A 21,761-nucleotide genomic window follows, 5' to 3' on the forward strand; every position below is an offset into this window, starting at 1 on the left:
AAGTTTTATATCAAAGACTTTCAACTCTAATTTGATCCGAATTATAATTATATCGAAATTTTTTAAACTTAACTCGATTATCTAATATTCAAATTGATCCGAAATTATTTATTGTTTTCATTATTTAAAGTGTTTTTATTGTTTTAATTTCTTCACTAAATTATCCCAATTTATTATTAATAAAACACATAATATAATATTTTGTCTTATTGACAAATCGTCTAAAAATTTATATATAAAGACTTTTAAAACACTTCAATAATCTAACTAACCAAATCAAATTCTTACAATTTAATATTAAAACAAAATATTTAAATAAAAATAAAAAATAATATGAATAATTTTAATTAAACAAAAATACAACTATATATAATTTGTAAATATTTTGAATTCTTATTATAAAAATACAACATATAATTATAATATAAGTAAAATCTTTAAAAAACAAGTCTATAATCTGATTAACTAAATCAAATTCTTACTACTTAATAATAAAATCAAATATTTAAATAAAAATAAACAATAATATGAGTAATTATAATTATATAAATATATAACTATATATAATCTATTAAAGTAATATTTCTCCAAAATATTCGAATCGTATCAGGTTACTTTTGTATGAACTCTAACACTATCTGATTTAATTTCGAGTCATATCGGGGTGATCCGAAATAAATTTTGTATAAAAAAAATTTATTTCTAATTCGATATTTTTTATATTATATCATATCAAATTAACAAATCATATTAAAAATTATAAGCTCTAATATATGATAATTAAATCTACTAATTTAGAACTGTTGGAGACTCAAATAAAGAAAAGTCTCACATCTAATAAACTTAAGTAAAATGAGTGGTATATAAGTGTTGTGGATTGGACCTTAATATAAGCCAATTGATTTTGTGTAACATGGGTTTCAATCTTCACACTTGTAAGCCCAATATATATTTCCGATATGGTATCAGAGCATGAGCCAAACGGCGGGTTTAACAACCTAAATGTTCCTGGATATAAGTGACAATGCACCCAGCTAAAATTTGGTTGAGCCGAAAGGTAGGTCTAACAGTCTAGGTGCTTGCACTTAAGCAGGGGTGTTGGAGACTCAAACAAGAGTCTCACATCTAATAAACTTAAGTAAAATGAATGGTATATAAGTGTTGTGAATTGGACCTTAACATAAGCCAATTGGTTTTGTGTAATATGAGTTTTAATCTTCACACTTGTAAGCCCAATATATATTTCCGACAAGAACACATATGCCAATGATTCAGGAAAATTTTGAAAATAAAGAAATATGTGTATATGTCACATTCCATAGTTTAAAATTGAATAGATATTAAGGGGACGTTTGGTTTGGGTAATGTTTTATTATTAAAATATAATGATTACTTTGAAGATAGATTACTTAGAAGATTACTGGGTATAAATGATTACTATGTTTGATAAAATTTGATAGGTATAAATAATTATTATGTTTAGTTAAAAGTAATAAAAGATTACTAAATAAATTATTTTACTTAAATACCCTTGAATATAATTATTTTTAAATATTTTTTATATTATTTCTCATATTAATTAAAAATAAATTTATTTTTATCTTAAAAAATTAATAAATTATAATATAATTATAATAAAATCAAGATTACATTGGTAATCTTTAAATATCTAAGGTAAAGGTGATAATCAGATTATCACATATATTACTTGTCACGTCAGTATTAATAATAGAATATTATTATAATATTTTATTATTAATAAACCAAACAATAACTGAAACCAAACGGCCCTAAGTTATAGAACAATGGTAATAAAAAATAATTTCCATTTTACACAAGAAAAACAAAACAAAGCTCAAAATGAAACAAAACAATTGTTCTATTCGTTGACTTTCTTACTATTAGAACGTCAGATGGAGACACGGAAAAGCTTTATTTGAGTTGGATCCAAAGGGAAACCCAATTATATCAATTAAAAAGACTAAATTTTCTCGTTCAATGAATCAATCGTTTATATTTTTCTGTTAAAAGGACAATCACAATTAGGCATGCTTATTTTATTTTATTTTTTAATATAAAAAGCCAAAGGACTATTTCCCACTTCAGGTATGCGGTTTTCTCAAAATTTCTCTTATTAACTTTAAAAATCTCATTTACTTATCCGTGAATGATTAAAACTAACGATTTCAAAGATAAAATCGTTATTTTGTCTGTATTATAAAAAGTAAACTTAAATTTGATTTAATTTTCTTTCTTTAAACCTTAAAAACTAATAATTTCTCCTAACCCAAGTTTTAAAAAACAGTATTTTTCCTCTAGGGTTTTTAATTTTTCAAATTCAATTTTTCAATGCTATTTCTTCCTCTCTGGTGACCTCCAAGCAATGTCTTTTCCTTTTCGGTGCGGTCTCCTTCTGGTGACTCTCCTAGGAGTGGTCGTCGACGAAGACGAGTTGTCTTCGTCAAGATGAAGATGAATCATCTTCATCCAGAGATGAAGACTCTTTGTCAATATTGTTTTTTAAAACTTAAGTTAGATTAAAATTATTAATTTTTAAGGTTTAGGGAGAGAATATGATATACCTAATAGACTCAATTAATTTTAATAACTCATAGGTTGGTAAATAGAATTTTTCAAGTTAAGAGAGGACACTTGAAAAATACTCATACTTTACGTGGGACATGGTGCTTTGGCCATATGAGAATTTAAAGTTGATAAATTTTGTTAAATAGAAAAGGGTTCCAATCGTTGTCAGACATTGAATATAACCACCGTACACACTCAATTTCCTCATATGACTAGCATTTCTAAGGGTTAGAGACGTTGATTGAGTCAGATCAAATAGAAGTTAACCCAAAATTTAAAAATAAGGTCTATTTTGATATTATAACATTAGACTCGATTTATAAGTCTTTTGAATCGGATAATAAGTTTAGGCATTAAAGCCATAAGCCAATCCATTACTATTGAATATATTAAAAAACTTTTTATATGACAATTGGGTCCCCTTGCTGCAAAAGCCAACTGCCTTTGCAATTGGCAGGAGGCAGTCCCAAATTTTCTTCATTTTTAAAATTTTTTTCCCCTTATATAAACAGTGCAAATCTTTTTCACCATCTAATTTTATTTATAAATCTCTCGATCTCAATTTTTTATTATATTTTTAATCTCATTTTTTCTCATTAACTCTATTTCAAAAAAATTTTGAATCGTAAATAATAATTTTTTGTGTTTATAATTTCGTTGTCATTTCAATTTTATTATTACAAAATATTATAAATAGATCTAACGTCAAATAAATTCAATCTATTTAAATATTATTTATGTAGATAATTTATATGGTATATATATTTTATTTATATTTGTAATTATAAAGTATGTAAATTAATTTATTTGTAATACGTTATAATATTTTTTATCATATAATCATGATATTTCTCCTTCACAAGCAAAAGATTATAAATAAATTGTTCGAGATGCTATCATAGGTTTTAATAATTGAAAAATAATTTATATTTAAATTTTTTAATTAAATTTGTTTAAATGGACCGGGTCTTGGGCTATAAAAATTTCATAACCGAGTCTGGCTCGAAAGCCCATCACTGTACAGTCATAAGGCCAGGCCCGCCCATGGACACCTCTGACGTAGACTCAGTCACTCGCTATCAATGCAAACGCCCGGGAAAAGCAGAAGCAGAAGGCAAGCTATTCCTAGGTGTCTCACCAAGCATTAGGAGTTTTCGTTGTTCTTTTTAATTTTTGTTTCAGTTTTCACTGAATTACTCTATTAACTACTATTCTTCAGGACTTATTTTTAGTCTGTTTGATTTGCATCTTCTCGGGAAAACTCTAATGTGAATGAATCTCTCTGTTCTTTGCACTTCTTGACTACGGCAGTCTTACGGTGTTGGATTTTGTATCTGTGCCTGATGTTAATGGGTGCCGTGCCGTGTTGGCTAATTCAGATATCATAAATATGAATAAAATACTGAAAAAATATTGGGCTTTTGCCTTTCCTATTGGTGTTGTGGAGGCAAGCAAGTTACAGATCGAATGAGAGCAACAGCAGAAACTTTTCTGTGTAATCACTGGGAGAAAAATTAATTTGGTTTTGTATTTTTATTGATAGTTATGACCCTTGAAATTAAAAATGATAGAAAGTCTTGCGTGTACACAAACACAATACAATTTTGCAGAACAAGATTCTACAAATGAGCCTTAACTACTGGCTTTGGGTGGTACATAGGTCACAATCCCGGTTGTTGAAATACAAATAGTTTATTTTTCCAGAGGATGTGAGTGCTGGGATTGGAGAAAAACCAGCATATTCCTTCTCTGACTTTGCTAGGCATATTTTGGCAACATAACTGAATTGTTCATGTTCACGAACATATGGTTGGGCTGCATAATCCTCAGCAACCATCCACTGCATTAGAGAAAGGAAAAAGAAACCATCTTATGATCTTACACTTTTCGGTTGATTCTTAAAATCTAATATCTCTTAAAGTGTTAAATATGTCAAAGTAGTACCTGAGCAGCTTCAATTTCTGAATCTTGCGTCTGAATGTCAGAGGAGCAAGGTCGTAGCATGCAAACAAACATCAAATCCGATTTTTGAAAGAATGACTTGTGGCTTTGCCTGTATGTCAAGAGTCGTAGAATTTGGAGATGAAGGGGGAGAAACAGATATAATCAATATTGACAATGTGGAAAAACAGGTACAGGAGATAACCAATTGAAAAGAAGAAATGCCTTACCTGAAGGCTAAAACTTCAACAAATTCTGCATCAACCTGAAGCAAATGGTATCAGAATTTTATTATGAGCTTTTAACGTCGCAGGAAGGAAAATATACACATAGACATATGTATAGCTCATAAATTTGATACTTGATTGTGATCAAAATTACTTACTCCTGTCTCTTCTTTAACTTCTCTGATTGCAGCTTTACATATATCCTCACCCTATGGAAGATGAAGTTGTTAGAAAATTTTCTAACATGGGTTAATATTAATTACAATTTCAGTTTATTAAAATCAGTTAATTAAATAGTCTAATAATAATTCCAGATAAGATGGAGTGATTTATAAATATATATTTAATATACTTAAAAGTTATGATTTAGGTAGACAATATTATTAATATTGATCTTAATATTTATGGAATATTAGATGAAGTTTTTTTTTTAAATCAAAAGTTGTCATTTACAAAGGTTTTATGAGCCGTGCATAGATCATATGGATTAGGATTGATTAGTTTAATTTAGTTTATGCAAAATAAATATTGCAAAAAAAAAAACAAGAATTGTTCTTTTAAGTTGTCAAATAATTAAAAAAAAAAAAGAGGGCAACATGCTTCCTAATGAGCACACCTGTTCCACAACTCCTGTAGGAAACTTCCATACGTCTGTTCCTCCGAATTTTCCACCCCTCTCCTTAACTACGAGAACCTGCCAAAATGGAATAAATCAATTTCAGAAGTCATCTCTTCAACAAACCATCAAATCTACAGATGATCATCAAAAGGTGTATGGTTGGTACCTCTCTCTTATCGTTCATGACAAAAGCACAAATGCCTATACGATGGGAAGCATTTGCAGGAATGCTATGAGCAGTTTTAGGAATCCAGTACACAAGCATCAAGTAATCTGGTTCGGCATGGTGGAACCAGAACCCTTCCTACTCAAATTTCAGGTAAAATTAAGAAACGTAAAAGAGAAAAGGAAGAATAATAAAAGTGAAAGGGAGACTAGTAAGATAAATTGTGTTTACTTACTTTTACTGTAGGTTCTACAAGATTAGCCAGTTGAATTGGCAATTTAATCCAAACACCCCTCTTCCCCTGCAAAATATTACTATCACAAGCTGTAAAAAAAAAAAAAAGATAAATTCTCTTTATATTGGTTTAAAATTATTAAGCCAATCACCTGTTGTCTCCAATATGATAAAGATGTTCTAAGCACAGAAGCAAACACCTTGGAATCCATAGGCTTGTCTATCTTTACTGTGACTCCTCCATATGAATCCTGAACCGCATCAAGTATTTGGATATGTTGGCCTGCATTTTCAAGAACCGATGAACTTGTTGAAATTGGCATGTTGCTGTCAAGAATTGGGATTCTATCCTTAACCTGAACTGAAGGAATAAATAGGAGAACGCCACAGAGAAATTTAATTCCGTAATCGTAACGGCATAGAAAATTCAACACTTAATAAATTATCCACAATCAAACAGACTAAAATTTCCATGCATTGATTGAGGACCAGAAAAAAAAAAAAAGAAAAAACAATGCGTAATTTCTAACAAGATACAGAACCAGTAGACAAGTTATCTCTGAAATTCAAACAGAGCAAGGTCGTTGGCTCTAAGACTCTCTGCTTCAAAATCACGGTGGAGATCTTAGACTCTTAATTAGAATGCACAATATAAAGAGCCAACACTATCTGATGAAATCACTTGTAAGTTTACGTTGTGATCGGGTCTGCCAGTTTTGAACGGTTCTAATCTACAGAGTACGTCAACGGCGATGAACAATTGGAAATGCGATATCTAAGTTTGATTTAAAAAAATATATTCTGACCGGTAATTTGTTGTATTATTTAATATAATTGTAAATATTCCACGTTTATATTGTATGAATAACGTGGTAATTAAAAAACTTGGTAAATGGAAATCAATTCGAAGTTGCATTTGCAAGTCTTCCAATCTATGTCTTGGTGGGATTATTCTAGTCCATAGAATTTTTTTTTTCCCGGGTGGGTCAAATGCATCCATGGGTATCCAAAATTAATTAAAAAATAATTTTTGATTTAACAAAAGTTCTTCCAATTTTCGTTTCACTTAGGGGTGTTCAAAATTTTCTAATAATCGAAGCGAATCAATATTTGAACCGAAAAATAGAATACCCATAAAACTGATTTGGTTATTGGGTCATAATATTAAGAAAACTAAAAATTTGGTTAGTTTTCGGTTTGCTCAAATTGAAAAATTGGTTATCTGATAACTAATTCGATTTTCAAATTTAAAAAATAATAAAAAAAATTATACTAAAAATTTAAACTTATCTTTTACTATTAACATAAAAGTCAAATGTTTATTTAAAAGAAACATACTTTTTATCTTTTCCTTTTCTTGGACTTCTCTTTTCTTTTCCTTGGATGTCTCCAGTCAACTAATATTAGGGTTGGATACGAGTCGAGTCAAGCTCGAATAGAGTCCGACTCATTTTCGATGAGCCCAAGCTCGAGCTTGGGTTCAGGTTCGGGCTCATCAAACTTGTTAAACATATATTCATGTTCAACTCGTTTTATCATTTTAATGTTCAAGATCAGCTTACACTTAGCTCAGGTTCGCTTTGATCAGCTTTGGACTCGTATTTCAAGCTCGACAGCTCGGGTTCAAGCTTGTATTTTAGAGAATAAACGATGTCATTTGTTCTAAGTTAAAATTTTTTTTCATTTGAGTGAGTGGCTTGCGAGCCAAGCTCGACTTGCTCAACCCTGTTTGGATTCGATCTTGTATTTATTTTTCACTTAAAATCCAAGCTCGCATTCATACTCGAGCTCATTTAAGGTAAGCTTGGTTTGGACTTATTTTGAACCTGAATAAGCCCATTTCGAATCCAACCCTAGCTAGCGTATAGAATGAAACAATGTAGAGTTGTTGCAAGCTTGTAGCAAGAAGCAAGCAACTAGCGCTCAACACGTGGTTTCTCATCTTCTTTTCTCTTGTTTTTCATCTTTTATTCTCTATTTTTGCAATAATATTCACTATAATGCAATAAACTTCATCTTTTATTCTTCTTTATTTTCATTTAAACACTCACTGACTCGTCTCAACAACCAACTATTTAAAATTTAATTGAAAATTTGAAATATTAATATTAAAATTCAATCCAAAATAGGGTAATAAAAAATTTGAATCGATTATTAAGTAATTTTGGTTTGATTATGAATCAATTAATGCGTAAAATGATTCAATTTCAAATCATAATTTTTATAAAACCAAAAATTCGGTTTGATTTACAAAACTAGTCAACCAATTCGATTAATCGGTTTTGTTCACCCCTACCAGTCAGAGAACCTCCAACAACTCTTGCAAAGGATTCAAGAAAAGAAGCATTCATAAGGAGAAGACCCAATTTTGGGTCATAAATTAAGATTGATTTTAATATCTAAATACAATTTTTTTTCTTTTATTCCGAGTTTTAAACAATATTTAAAAACTCAATTTGGGCATTGACCTGGTAAAGGCTTGATGGATATTTTTTTAGCTTTATCTAATCTACAAAGGACGCGTCGGCCTTGGGTTTTGTAAGAAATTGTTCATGATAATGACAAGGCTTAGAGCCTACGCTGGAAATATGTCATTAATTAATCTAAATTGAGAGCGCTACCGTTACGTTCAATTAACGAAAACTTAAAGACCAAATGACTTATTTTCGTCCAAAATTAAATTAAAGGAAATGATATATTTTAAAATCAATAAAATTATATATATTTATTTTAGATATATAAATAAATATATATTTAGTATATATTATTAAGTGAATAAATAATTTTAAATTAAAAATAAAATAAAACTTAATTATATATGTATTTATTTATATATTTAAAATAAAAAATATATAATATTATTATTTTAAAACTAGTGTGGTTGGAAATGAAATAAAATTTTATTATTTTTTTAATATTATTGATTAAATTATATTTATATTTTATAATTAACAAATTTTTCATTAGTAATAATCTATTGGTAAATATTTAAATTTTTTAAATTTAATGGTCAAATATATCCATGGGTATCCAAAATTAATTAAAATATAATTTTTGATTTAACAAAAGTTCTTCAATTTTTCATTTCACTTAGGGGTATTCAAAACTTTCCAATAACCAAAGTGAATCAGTATTCAAACCAAAAAATAGGGTACTCATAAAATCAATTCGGCTATCGGGTCATAATATTAAGAAAACCAAAAATTCGGTTTGGTTTTGGTTTACTCAAATTGAAAAATCGGTTATTTCATAACCAGTTCGGTTTTCAAATTTAAAAAAATTTATATTAAAATTTAAACTTGTTTTTTACTATTAACATAAAAGTCAAATGTTTATTTAAAAGAAACATACTTTTTATCTTTTACTTTCCTTGAACTTCTCTTTTCCTTTCTTTGGATGTTTCTAGTCAGCTAACATGTAGAATGAAATAATGTAGAGTTGTTGCAAACTTGCAACAAGGAGCAAGCAATCAGGGCTCAACACGTGGTTTCTCATCATTTTTCTCTTGTTTTTTATCTTCTCTTCTGTATTCTTGTAACAATATTCATTGTAATATAACAAGGTTCATCTTTTATTATACTTTATTTGTATTTAAACACTTGTTGACTCATCTCAACAACCAATTATTTGAAACTTAATTGAAAATTTGAAATATTAATATTAAAATTCGATTCAAAATAGGTAATTGAAAATTCGAATCAGTTATTCAATAATTTTGGTTTGTTTATAAATTGATAAATGTGTAAAATGGTTTGATTTCAATTCGTAATTTTTATAAAACTAAAAATTTGGTTTGGTTTATAAAATCAATTAATTGATTCAATTAATCGGTTTTGTTCACCCCTACCAGTCTGAGAACCTCCAGCAACTGTCGATGACACCTTTGCTTGAAGATGTAAATTGTAAAAGAATCTTCTTACAAAGGATTCGAGAAAAGAAGCATTCATAAGGAGAAGACCCAATTTTGGGTCATAAATTAAAATTCAAACAAGACGTGAGATGATGTATTATCCATATTTCTTATTTTCAGTTGTCGAAAAATACGAAAATCGACAAAAATTACTTCCATGGTGGGATGACGATAGGAAGGGTGATTTTCTTTGAATTTAAACAATGAAACCGTAGAAAATTATCGTGGGAATTCCTTGTTTATATTTAAACCTTATTGTTTTAGGTAATTTCGCTTAAATACCTTTAATTTTGATCATTTATTATAATTTCCCTTGATTTTAATATTTAAACACTTTTTTTTTTTATTCCGAGTTTTAAACAATATTTAAAAACTCAATTTGAGCATCGACTTGGTAAAGGCTTGGTGGGTATTTTTTTAGCTTTAGCTAATCTGCAAAGGATGCGTCGGCCTTGGGCTTTGTAAGAAATTGTTCATGATAATGACAAGGCTTAGTGCCTAAGCTAGAAATATTTCATTAATTAATCTAAATTGAATAGCTACCATTACGTTCAATTAAAGAAAACTTAAAGACAAAAGACTTATTTTCATCCAAAATTAAATTAAAGGAAATTGTATGTTTTTAAAATTAATAAAATTATGTATATTTATTTTGAATATATAAATAAATATATATTTAATATATATTATTAAATAAATAAATAAATAATTTTAAATTAAAAATAAAATTATATTAAATTATATGATAATATATTATTTATGTATTTATTTATATATTTAATATTACATATATATAATATTATTTTTTAAAACTAATATGGTTGAGAAGAAGATAAATTTTTATTATTTTTTAATATTATTGCTTAAATTATATTTATACTTTATTATTGACAAATTTTTTATCAGTAATAATTGATAGGTGAATATTTAAATTGTTTAAACTTAGTGGGTATGAGCTTTACATCGGCAAATATTGGGTGGGAATAAGTGCTTTGGTATGTTTATCCCGCAGTTTTAGATCATCCTAGCCTAACACGTCTCCATATCAACCGTTAATATCAACCGGCAATCGCAAAAAGCATCTTTTTGTAAACTTGGTGGGTCGATGCGCGAGTGAGTTTTTAGGACACAAGGTTAATGTTAATGGAATTAGAGCAAGTTTTGCATATGAATGGAGGAGATGGAGATAATAGCTATGCTAAAAACTCTTCACAACAGGTAACTTAACTTCTCTTTTCTCTATCTTTTCGTCCTTTGTCTTTCACTGATCAAGTGCACCTTCATCTTTCAATTTTCGTGATTAGAAAGAGGCCATCTTGAAAGCGAAACCCCTGTTACAACAAACCATGCGTGAATTTTACTGCAACAGCTTCCCTGACTGCATAAGATTTGCAGATATGGGGTGTTCTTCTGGCCCTAACGCATTTTTGCCCACTTGGGAAACTATCGAGGCCCTTCACAAAACCTGTCACAGCTTGAACTGCAAGCCGCCCCTGTTGCACGTCTTTCTAAATGATCTTCCTGGAAATGATTTCAACACAATTTTTAAAGCACTTCCAGGGTTTTATGACAGACTGAAGAAAGGAGACGATCAAAATGATCTTTTGTCATGTTTCATTGCTGCAGTACCTGGGTCTTTCTATGGGAGACTATTTCCCCCACATTTTCTTCACTTTGTTTTCTCGTCTTACAGCCTCCATTGGCTCTCTCAGGTACAATTCAATTATCATTGATTTGTATTTATTTTAAAACCAATATAATTGAATGAACCAACATATTCGTTAGCTTTTTCCTTGCTAATTGATAATTTTGAATTCACAAATATACCCAGTAAATAAGAATATTTTGCCAATTATTGTAAAGGTACCTGAAGGGCTAATAAGTGAAAAGGGAGTTCCAGTGAACAGGGGGAATATTTATCCAACGATAACAAGTCCTCCTAGTGTGCACAAGGCATACTTGGATCAATTTGAGAAAGATTTCACAAAATTTCTCACTTTGCGTTCAGAAGAATTGATTACAGGAGGTCGAATGATCCTTACACTTAGGGGCAATCAATCAAAGGATGAATCTTTCAACAATTATCGCCCCATATTTTTAGAGCTAATTGGGTCAGCTTTACACGAAATGGTCCTAGAGGTGCCCTTCTTTTACTCTTGTATGTATATTTGCAATAAGAGGCATGTTTAATATGATTTACATACTCTCTGTGTGTTGTAGGGGGTAGTTGAAGAATCAAAATTAGACACATTCAATATGCCAATGTATGCACCTTCTCTTGAAGAAGTACGAAATGTGATTCAAAGAGAAGGATCCTACAATATCAATCTACTCGAAACTTTCCAGCTAAGTTGGGATGCAGGGTCCAGCAATGGTGAAAATAGCTTAGAGGGAAAGTATGCCAGGGGCAAGCAAGTGGCAATGAAGCTCAGACCTGTAGTAGAGTCAATTCTAGTTAGCCATTTTGGAAATGCCATTCTGGATGATTTATTCCAGAGGTTTTCTATCAGGGTTGCAGATTGCATTGAAAAGGGGCTAGGAGTACACACAAATGTGATCATTTCCTTAACTAAGAAATGATTTTTGTGTTATCAATCCTTCTTTTTCTAATCATCTTAGAAATTATTTAGCTTGTAATATGAGATTTTTATGTGTTCAAACATTAGATATAAGCAAATGAAACAGGGTTGAGTTCATAAAACAATCAACCTACGTAAAAACAATTAGTCAGGTCCGGAGGACAGTTCAAGTGACAAATAAGACGGATTCCATGTATGAAAGTAAATATTCAAATCCCATGGGGCAATTATTAAACTCGGGTTTTCATAGCCCAAGTCACTTGGTTAATTTCACCATCATATATCATACGAATATGGATTTTTCAATCCCAGAGCTGGAAAATACACTGCAAGCCGTGGGCTTTTCAGCTCCTGTCTAAATTGGGTCCACTGTTGGGCTGGATCATAGCGATGAATATCATCCATTTCCAGTCCACGGGAACCACGCACAACCCATATTTTCCCTTGGGCCATAACCAACCCAGGCCCGCCTCTACCTTATAATTGTCCCCTTGTGTAGAATGTTTCTATCCACTTTTGATCAACTACATCAATTGCCCGTAGATCATTAAGCCCAGCATATGTGTACCATCCCTGCCACCAAGTACATGGCCATATTCTGAAATACAATAAAATTAAATGTATTCAATTTTGAGTAGGTAATTGGATATCCAATTTTGATTCTTTGTCTAAATATAATCGGAGAGAAATCAACAAAGTTAGAAGCCAAAGTAATAAAAGATATTTTTGTTATTTTAATGTATCATAAGGGTATAAAAATACGTCTTTTTTTTTGTGCCTTTAACTGAAAATTTAATAGAATTTACTAAAAGAATATAACGGAAAGTAGGAAAATATCATTTTTAAAGTTCAATGTCGGGGAAAGTGTTATACAAACAAACAAACAAAAAAAAGAGGGTGGAAAATATTCATTTTTCCATATAATATAATACAATGTCCAAACTTTTTCCCTCTGTCAGGGATAGTGTTGGATGACTCTTGCATATAGTTTTAAAAAAAAAAATTAATTCTTCTGACTCCATTCCCTTGATGTAAAGGGCATTGAGAAGGATTCAAGTTTTACTTGTCGAAGTAATTGCTTGACAGCATTCTTCATATTGTATGGTTGTATTTTCTTTCTCCTTTTTGCCTTTGGAATAATGGTATTAATGAGTGACATGTGGAATTTTTTTAATTATTACCATGGATCCTTATTGTAGTATTAATATGTAACATTGAATGCAGAAGATAAACCCTTTTCACTGCAAAAAGGATAGTCCATGACAGGGAAAATGCAGAAGATTTTCTCTGTGGATGGAGTTACAAGATTTGAAATTTCAGAACTTCAACCACTTATTCAAATCTACTAGTAAATTAAACTAAAGTAGAGGCGATCAACAAAATTTCCTTTTAAGAAAAAATCAGCCCCTTCTGTGTTGCATCCTTGCTTTGTGATTTAATAGGCTCTCAATATTGCAGTAGGGATGAACCTTCATGGTGGGGATGGATTATCTGTTGTGAGATGGTGGCAATCTCGGTTGTTGAAATACAAGCAGCTGGTTTTACCTGAAGTTGTTGTTATAGATAAAGGAATAAACCCTGCATAGTCCTTCTCTGACTTGGTTAAGCATATTTTAGCTACATAGTTAAACAGCCTATGCTCTTTTACAAATGGCTGTCCTGCATACTCCTCTGCTGCCATCCACTGTCGAACACAAACACAAACAAAAATCATCTTTATTACTGATTAACAAACCTTCTCACTGTTTCAGGATTACAGAGATTCTAGAAAATAGTAAGCCTGGTTAGAAATTTCCGGCATAGCTAACATTAATTATATTTTAATTTCATAAAACCAGATAATTAAATAATCTAATGTTAATTTATAGATGAGTTTGAGTTCTAAATAAAGATAACTTCAACACACTTACAAATTATTGGTTTGGATAGACGATTTAGTATGAGTCTTTGGTTATTATACTTTTCATAAGATGGTTTAAATAATCTTTTATAAATTATTAAGTTTCTACTTCAAAATCTAATTTTTTTTATATGCTTACTCATTTAAAACTGTCATAAGGAGATTTTTGTAAAAGAAGACCTGTCGTAATTTGTTTTTAAGATTTTCGGTTTCAAAGATATGACTCAAATATATTTTTTTATATCTTTAATTTTAATTTTGTATTCAGTTTAATTATACAATTTGAGATTCTATGTTTTATGCTAATTTAGATTAAATCAAAAATTACAATTTACAAGCCTTTCTTTCTGACCAACAACAGTAGTGAATAGTAGATTAAGCACCTGAGCAGCTTCAATTTCTGAGTCTTGTTTCTGAATGTGAAACGAGCGCGGTCTTAGCATGCATATGAAAAATAAATCTGATTTCCGGAAGAATGATTGGTGGCTTTGCCTGTCAAAGTAAAAGTCAAAAAGTAGCATTTAAATTGTCAATTGTTGACGCATGCATAGGGGGAATCCATTGACCGTCAATTTAAAGGAAGAAATGTTGTTACCTGAAGGCCAAAATTTCCACAAATTCTGTGTCAACCTGAAACAATATGAACCAAAAGGAAAGTTATAATCATGGTTTTGTCAGACCTGCAGAAAGATATAGAATTCGAAAACTTACTCCTGTCTCTTCTTTAACTTCTCTTATTGCAGCTGTATTAATATCCTCACCCTGCAGTGGATGACAAAATTTTAGCTCCTTAAAAGTTCTTCGAAAGGAAAAAAAAAAAAAAAAATCAAAAGCAACATACTTTGATGGACTCACCTCATTAACAACTCCAGTGGGGAGCTTCCACACACCTGTACCTCTGAATTTGCCAATACTTTCCTGAACTACCAGAACCTACCAAATGGGAAAATTCAAGTTAAAAACAAGTCCTCTAACCAACAAAGATCGATCTTTCTTTTAGCTTAATTTATTGTTGAGACTTAATTAGACAGTGACTAACATTAGATTGGTGATAAGTAATAAGAATTGGTGAGGTACCTCTCTGTTATGGTTCATGACAAAGGCACCAACACCGACGCGATGCGAAGCATTTGCAGGAAGAGTATCTGGGGTTTCAGGAATCCAGTGCACAAGCATCAGGTAATCTGGTTCAGCATGGTGGTACCTGAATCCTTGCTGAATAATGTTTTGCAGAATAAGATTAAGAAACTCAGTCAAGTGTATGGAGAACCAAAATCAGAAGGAAAAAGATATTGATTGTATGTAATTACCTGAACTGCAGGTTCAACAAGATTAGAAAACTGAATGGGCAATTTAATCCAAACACCCTTCTTCCCCTGCAAAATTTGATCTTCACAAACTGAAAAAATATCTTAGTTAAAATAAATAAACCAAGTACCTGCTGCCTCCAACATGATAATGAAGTCTTAAGAGCAGAAGCAAACAGCTTGGAGTCCATTAGGTCTTCCATGTCTACTGTAACTCCTCCATGTAAATCATCAACTGCTTTAAGTAATTCAACGTGCCGAACTTCATTATTTTCAAGTACCATGGGCTTCTCAAGCGGTAATGAACTCGCTGAATCTGACATGTTTTTGATAAGAAATGGGATTCCTCCCCCAGTAGCTGAATCAATAAAAAGAGAAAGTTGAGCAATCATTAAACTTTGAAAACAAGCCAGCCGAAAAAATATTGGATCATGACCAAGCCCACTAGAAATTCTAGAAACGACAACAGCCTAAGGAAACATTTTGCACCAGAAAAAAGAATTTTAGATTTACATACATTATCTTTTTATAAAATGAGATTCAACCACTTGAACAGGTAAATCAAGAAGACAATGATGGAGTGGCCGGAGAAATAACAGAAGATGGTGAAGAACTTGTGTTGGTGAAAGAATATTACAAGAGCTTTCTGGGTCTAGAGACTCTTTGCATGAAATAAAATCAACATAACAGATACCTCAGACTCTCAGGCATGCATGTATATATGATTATGAACAATCTGATGCCATAATTTATAAGGCTTGGAAAGATTGATAGCGTGTGGAAGCGTCAGAGCTTCATACTGTTATTGGTTGAACACTGATTCAATGGAACCGGGTTGAAGTTACTGTACTCTGTCGATTAAAATATTAGTTTCCACCCAAGGTTTATTGCAGTGTTTTTTGGCCAAACCTTGGGTGGGAGAATCTAAGAACAATGATAAAGCCCTTGTTAATATGAACACGACACAACCAATTAGATAGTGGCTTTGGTTCGTGTTTACACGTTCATCTTGTTTTGTTTCAGAAGGCGGCATCTAAAGCAATGAGCGTCACGCGGTCTGCTGCTGCAGCCTGAAATTTAACTCTCCTGTAAGTTATAAATTATTTATTTTTTAGGGTTTACACAAAACTCATCAATTTGTGTTCAGCAACTTGAATTTTTCTACCATTTGTATACATTTTGTTAATGTTTGTGAATTTGAATGGTTTTGAATGGATTGGTAGTGGAATCAAATTTGAAATGTGTCCGTAATCACTGTACGAGACAGGAAAGGTTGATGAACATGAAGATGTGTGATTAACTGCCAAAATAATATATGTACTTTTATATATAAATAATAATATATTATTTTATAATTAAATAATTTTAAATTAAAAATAAAATAATATTTAATCACATAATGATATGTTATTGATTATAATAAAATTATTAATATTTTTTATGTATAAATAATGATATATTACTGTACTATTGAATAATTTTTAATTAAAATAAAATAATATCTATTCATATGATGATACAATATTATGTCGCATATATTGAGTGTTATTGATGTTTTCTATTTAATGAGGTTAGTGATACTTATTGAGCATAATAAAAGTTTATTGTTTGAGTAATATTATGTCTATTTATTTTAAATATATAAATATATATAATTATATATGTCATCGTATAATTAGATATTATTTTATTCTTAATTTAAAATTACTCAATTATATAATAATATATATAAATATGTATATAAAATAAATATACATAATTCGATTGATATTGCTTCATTCTAGTAAAAATGAGTGAACTTCGTCATAACAGACTTTCTGAATATTTTATGATATATGGGTTAGTGATATTTTTTATCAATAAAACTATGTGTATCTATTTTGGGTACACAAATGTATACATATTTATATGTGTCATCTGATTGAATGATTTTGAATTAAGAATAAAACAATAATCAATCATATGATGACATATATGAGTATATATATATTTGTATACCCAAAATAGATACACATAGTATTGCTCATTTTTTATTTTTGGGATAATTGATATTTTCCTGATTCAACATGTTTTGGTTTTTTAAATTTTTGGTGGACAGCCTCCGTCTTCTGCCTGGAATTCCAAGGGAGAAACTTGCAGGGTTTCACGGGAATTAATTTTAGAGAAATTTGGCCGTCATCTGGAGTAGAGTAATTTTACATTCTGTTTTTCTTCTAATGATGTGACTCAATACTTTGGTTTCATTGTAAAGCAGAATCTGTTAACCTATCTCTTTGTGGAGCTTCATTTCTATCAAATTTGCTATATGCGGGTATTTGCGGAATTTTGAGATTGATACCACTGGAAAGAAAAGGACTCACGGCGCTGTTCTGATGTTAAATGTGGGGTGAGACTTTATGACACCGTTCTTGATTGGTGGTTAAACTAATTTGTTGCTTTACTTCGTTCCACTGTTTTTGAGGATAAGTACTATGATGCTTGTTATAAAATCTGTTTTACTTGTGATTTAGGAAATTTATGAACTTGTGTAAGTGGTTTATCTTAACTTGTTGAAGTTCACGCTGACAGTTCTCCCCCTTTTGTCGTAGGATGCTTTGCCAACATCAGAGATGAATCCTGCAGAGCAACACAGCCGCATGACAGATGTTGTACTATGCTTGGGAACCAGGTGGATTTTTTTTTTTTAAATGTCGTTATCAATATTATTTTCTATAATAAAACTGTCATTTGCTGCCTTGTATTATACAATACTGGTCGAGGTGTCCACTTCATTATGCTTTGAATGTTATGGTTTCAAAAGTAATATTTGATTGTGGTTTAGGGCAGCCAAAAAGATAAGGTTCCAAGAAGTGATATATCTGATGATCAACTTCCTTTGTTTTTTTATCTGTATTTCCCTTTTTTCCCTTTTTGCGTCTTAATCAGATTGCTGTGATCCAGTCTGCAGATAACTCGAGCTTGCATCCTCCCTTTAAAATCACTTTGTGGTGGGGATAAAATCATAATTGTACACCTTAGGTATATCTTCCTTCCGTTTTCTTTAGCTCATGCATCTGAAGTGCAATTTGCACTTACAATCCATGTAGGCTGAATATTTAAGTGTAGCTGATCAGGAAGGTTGCATTAGTGCTTAAGTTGAACACAGACTAAGAATTTTGAGTTTGTTATTTGTTTTAGTAAATGTGAAAGTAATTTTTTTTTTGTTTATCCACCCTTTTAATTTTTATTTAGATTTTCATTATCGACATCATAATTTAGGGAGCTGTGTCACCAGTATCAGACAGAGTAAAGCAATTTCATGCCAAATGAATGTTTCATGGAACTAATTGCATGATTCTTTCTGCTAGTGAATCATAGGGCACTATTTGTGAAATAGTTTAATGTGCATGGAGTTCTTTTTCTACTTCACAAGAGGCATGGTGTTTTGGTGGGATCCATTTGTATCTCAATTAGCTCAACCTTTTCTGCTCTTCTAGGTCTATATTTTCAGCGCAGGCATTTTCTCTATAAAATTGTCTGGTCTTAGGTAATTTGCATCCTTGATGGAATTCATTTAAGTTTGCAGCCAACCCCAAAAGACAAGAAAGCAAGTTTGGTTATCCATGGCCTTGTTGATAAGGTACCCCTATCTTACTCTGAATTGATGTGGACATCGGTGCTTGTGTGCTAAATTTTTGTGTAAAATGCTTAATAAATTTTAGAGCAACTAAGAATTATTTGATCATTGGTGCTGTTTGCCATTTATAATTACAGCAATTCCTTGCCACTCTAACCTTAGATGTTGTGATTGTCAAGTTGTGATATAGAATCAAGAAAAGGATTATGTAATTAGTGAATGGCTTTTTGTACAAGAGCATATAGTCAGTATGGTAGAGTAGTCCCAACACTTACTACTTAGTGCTTACTCAGGGTGGATCAAACCGGATTGTCACATAAACTGGCCTGCAAAGCTCCTGGTCACTAAAGATATATGTTGACGAGTGGAAAATCCTTATTCTTTGACACTGCTTATATTTGACATTTTTACTCTGCATTTCATACTTGAGACCCTCTTTTAAGTCCAAAGTTATATTCACGCATAAGATAAGTGAATTTTGGTGGGTATTTTCTGAAGGGAAGTATATTTACAGTATATTGCCCTTGAGGATGACTTGAATTAATTAGAAACAATATGTACAGTATCTACACTCTGCATTCAAAATCATTACTCAGCTAGATCAAGTGGGCATTTTTCATAACAAAGAGATAAATTTGATCAGCAGGTAATAACTGGAGATATTCATGACCTTAATCTTTGGATTCCACCATATGTTCAAGTTGATCCTGTCCAGATTAGTCTTACTCAGTTCTCTAGACTATCAAGATCAGGTATCATTTCTTGCTTTTTGCATCTGTTTCTTATCCAATTAAATATGGACCTTTCCAGAGGTCTTTTTGTAATCAATATTTCTAAGCTTAGTGTCATTTGTGAATCTTAACCTTTGATTTTACCTTTTTTCTTAGGCATTACTAGTATTGTTATTTTGTACAATTGTTGGAATGTGCAAATGTACAAGATTTTATATGTTTTTTAGTTTATCGTATTCCCATGTGTGGCTTGAGTTACATAAACCAAAAATTCAATGGAATGACTAATTGCTTTTTGGCGTGGGAATACAGAGAACAAATATGTAAAATGGTGGATAGTGTTTTCGGACATAAAGCTTCTTTGCCATTCATCACATCAGTTGAGGTGGGGTTTATTACTAATCCTATTGAAGAGTTGATTTTTACTGCTCGAAGTTTTTTCCAAAGAAGTATAGTTCAAAACTGTGTTTCGGTTGCTTTATAGTCATGTACTGTTTTCTATTTCTAGCTTGAATCGGAATTTAATACTTACGTATTTTCAACAGAGGTTTTCTTAGATTGGCAAGATCTCAAATCAGCTGTTTTACTAAGCAACCCTTTGTGCTTAAAAGGTACTATCGTTTAGAGTAAGTGCTGCTTAGTGAAATATAGTACCCTTTGCTTGTGGTGATGTAAACTACATTCAATCACTTTACCTAATAATTTTCTACTAGATTTAGTGAACTGCTATCTTTTCTCTGGTCTTGTAACTAGAAATTTACTTGTGGCTTAATATAATGGTTTTTTTCGGGCAGATCTAATAATTTCTTATCCTCCACGTTTGCCAATGCACTACAGAAATGCTTAGAACAAGACCATTACGTTGGTCCTAAAACTCAGTTTTAGTGTGGTTGTGGTTGTCAGTGCACACCAGTTTTGAGTTGCCTTTCAGTTTGCAGGTGGCATACTATTTGGTTGATCTTTTGGGCTTCACTTTTTGTTTCCTCTCATGCATCAACAATCAAGCTCTAAAAGTGGACCTCCTTAAAACTATTTTTCTTTAAGAAACTTAGCAAAGAAAGTCATATAGATAATTCACATGTTATACTTATGTGCAATGCAGGAACAAGGAGATAGCATCAGCCACGATAAGGATGTTATGGTTGAGATGTTGAGGAATTCAGCAATCCAAAATCAGTGTTTAGGGCAGGTTTCTCTTGTCAAGAGAGAGATTCTTCTATCTCCAAAAATGGAAATTGCTGTGTGCACTGTTGCAACAAACATTTTTCGGGTATGACAGTTGTTTCGAGAACTCTAGATTCTTTGAACATACACTAAGGAACAATGATCATTTGCTGAGAATGCTAAAAGACAGCTTGAGGTATTACTGAAATGCCCACAAAAAAACTGAAATGTTATTAACTGGATGAGTATGCTATTTGATGTATATACAGATGATGTGCTAATAGGACACGAATGAAGGTTAACTGGATTGCATAGATGATGTTCCTTCAGATGTTAATGGTGAAGTTACTGTTAATATGAATGGATTGATGGGTAAGTGGCCATTTTGATCCCATCTTTGTAAATGTTTAGATTGCTTAAAACCAGTTTTGTAAAAGAAGTGAACACTCTTCATTGTCTTCACATGAGTATGCTACTGCACATGCTTAATTCAGATTTTCACTATTTGGTGGTTGGATTTCATTAGAGATCCAACCGCCTGCTGCCTGCTTACTGAAGAAAGATTCAGAATATAGGTTCATAAAAAAACATGTGATGAATATTTAATGTCTATAGGAATCTATCTGATATGCATTAAGTTGGCCATGTTTATGGAGATTTTGACTGTGTCAAAGTCCTTAATTTTTTTACATTTTTTTTTTTTTTGTAATGAGGAATCCCACCCAAGCCTTCGGGACTGAACCAAGTAAAGCATCAAGTAAATCAAGAATTTAATATTGAA

The 21,761-nt window shown here is 31.2% G+C and overlaps 4 protein-coding genes across 14 annotated transcripts; 2 read left to right on the plus strand and 2 right to left on the minus strand.

Moving 5' to 3' along the window:
• Positions 1 to 4,082: 4,082 nt before the first annotated feature.
• LOC123216123 (nudix hydrolase 2-like) lies at positions 4,083 to 6,291 on the minus strand. Its single transcript, XM_044636487.1, has 8 exons — positions 5,926 to 6,291; positions 5,775 to 5,840; positions 5,540 to 5,677; positions 5,371 to 5,448; positions 4,913 to 4,963; positions 4,758 to 4,792; positions 4,531 to 4,639; positions 4,083 to 4,426 (listed from the first exon to the last, which is right to left on the minus strand). Exons 1-8 carry the CDS (start codon positions 6,094 to 6,096, stop codon positions 4,223 to 4,225), a joined length of 852 nt encoding a protein of 283 aa, XP_044492422.1. The 5' UTR covers positions 6,097 to 6,291; the 3' UTR covers positions 4,083 to 4,222.
• Positions 6,292 to 10,716: 4,425 nt separating this feature from the next.
• LOC123215824 (probable caffeine synthase MTL2) lies at positions 10,717 to 12,387 on the plus strand. Its single transcript, XM_044636075.1, has 4 exons — positions 10,717 to 10,901; positions 10,988 to 11,395; positions 11,547 to 11,822; positions 11,904 to 12,387. The coding sequence occupies exons 1-4, from the start codon at positions 10,821 to 10,823 to the stop codon at positions 12,261 to 12,263; spliced, it is 1,125 nt and encodes a 374-aa protein (XP_044492010.1). The 5' UTR covers positions 10,717 to 10,820; the 3' UTR covers positions 12,264 to 12,387.
• Positions 12,388 to 13,435: 1,048 nt separating this feature from the next.
• On the minus strand, positions 13,436 to 15,819 carry LOC123217221 (nudix hydrolase 2-like). The gene is made up of 8 exons (XM_044638057.1): positions 15,601 to 15,819; positions 15,473 to 15,538; positions 15,240 to 15,377; positions 15,018 to 15,095; positions 14,874 to 14,924; positions 14,758 to 14,792; positions 14,546 to 14,654; positions 13,436 to 13,946 (listed from the first exon to the last, which is right to left on the minus strand). Exons 1-8 carry the CDS (start codon positions 15,790 to 15,792, stop codon positions 13,734 to 13,736), a joined length of 882 nt encoding a protein of 293 aa, XP_044493992.1. The 5' UTR covers positions 15,793 to 15,819; the 3' UTR covers positions 13,436 to 13,733.
• A 1,675-nt stretch (positions 15,820 to 17,494) lies between these two features.
• LOC123217222 (NAD-dependent protein deacetylase SRT1-like) lies at positions 17,495 to 21,602 on the plus strand. Of its 11 annotated transcripts, none has more exons than XM_044638061.1 (10): positions 17,495 to 17,855; positions 18,058 to 18,137; positions 18,410 to 18,487; positions 19,028 to 19,088; positions 19,729 to 19,837; positions 20,129 to 20,201; positions 20,362 to 20,427; positions 20,748 to 20,829; positions 20,919 to 21,086; positions 21,265 to 21,602. In XM_044638061.1, exons 2-10 carry the CDS (start codon positions 18,079 to 18,081, stop codon positions 21,280 to 21,282), a joined length of 714 nt encoding a protein of 237 aa, XP_044493996.1. In that variant the 5' UTR covers positions 17,495 to 17,855; positions 18,058 to 18,078; the 3' UTR covers positions 21,283 to 21,602. The 11 variants fall into 11 exon arrangements, 8 of the variants coding, with proteins under 8 accessions (XP_044493996.1, XP_044493995.1, XP_044493993.1 ...); XM_044638060.1 differs by having other exon boundaries at positions 18,417 to 18,487; positions 21,250 to 21,602; XM_044638058.1 differs by having other exon boundaries at positions 18,417 to 18,487.
• Positions 21,603 to 21,761: the final 159 nt, after the last annotated feature.

Source organism: Mangifera indica, chromosome 5 (assembly GCF_011075055.1).
Source record: "Mangifera indica cultivar Alphonso chromosome 5, CATAS_Mindica_2.1, whole genome shotgun sequence".
Lineage (NCBI taxonomy): Eukaryota > Viridiplantae > Streptophyta > Magnoliopsida > Sapindales > Anacardiaceae > Mangifera > Mangifera indica.

Bases quoted from the DNA above. Each gene is read 5' to 3' on its own strand.
- LOC123217221 (XM_044638057.1), bottom strand. From the start codon at position 15,792: ATGTCAGATTCAGCGAGTTCATTACCGCTTGAGAAGCCCATGGTACTT. The intron at 15,539-15,600 runs GTACTTGGTTTA...CAAATTTTGCAG, and splicing joins TATCATGTTGGAGGCAGCAG to GGGAAGAAGGGTGTTTGGAT. The intron at 14,793-14,873 runs GTAAGTTTTCGA...ATATTGTTTCAG, and splicing joins AAGTTAAAGAAGAGACAGGA to GTTGACACAGAATTTGTGGA.
- LOC123215824 (XM_044636075.1), top strand. From the start codon at position 10,821: ATGTTAATGGAATTAGAGCAAGTTTTGCATATGAATGGAGGAGATGGA. The intron at 11,396-11,546 runs GTACAATTCAAT...ATTATTGTAAAG, and splicing joins GCCTCCATTGGCTCTCTCAG to GTACCTGAAGGGCTAATAAG. The intron at 11,823-11,903 runs GTGCCCTTCTTT...TGTGTGTTGTAG, and splicing joins TACACGAAATGGTCCTAGAG to GGGGTAGTTGAAGAATCAAA.
- LOC123216123 (XM_044636487.1), bottom strand. From the start codon at position 6,096: ATGCCAATTTCAACAAGTTCATCGGTTCTTGAAAATGCAGGCCAACAT. The intron at 5,678-5,774 runs GTAAGTAAACAC...AAATTTGAGTAG, and splicing joins TTGTAGAACCTACAGTAAAA to GAAGGGTTCTGGTTCCACCA. The intron at 4,793-4,912 runs GTAAGTAATTTT...CATTTGCTTCAG, and splicing joins AAGTTAAAGAAGAGACAGGA to GTTGATGCAGAATTTGTTGA.
- LOC123217222 (XM_044638058.1), top strand. The intron at 18,488-19,027 runs GTATATCTTCCT...AATTCATTTAAG, and splicing joins ATCATAATTGTACACCTTAG to TTTGCAGCCAACCCCAAAAG. The intron at 20,202-20,361 runs GTGGGGTTTATT...TATTTTCAACAG, and splicing joins CATTCATCACATCAGTTGAG to AGGTTTTCTTAGATTGGCAA.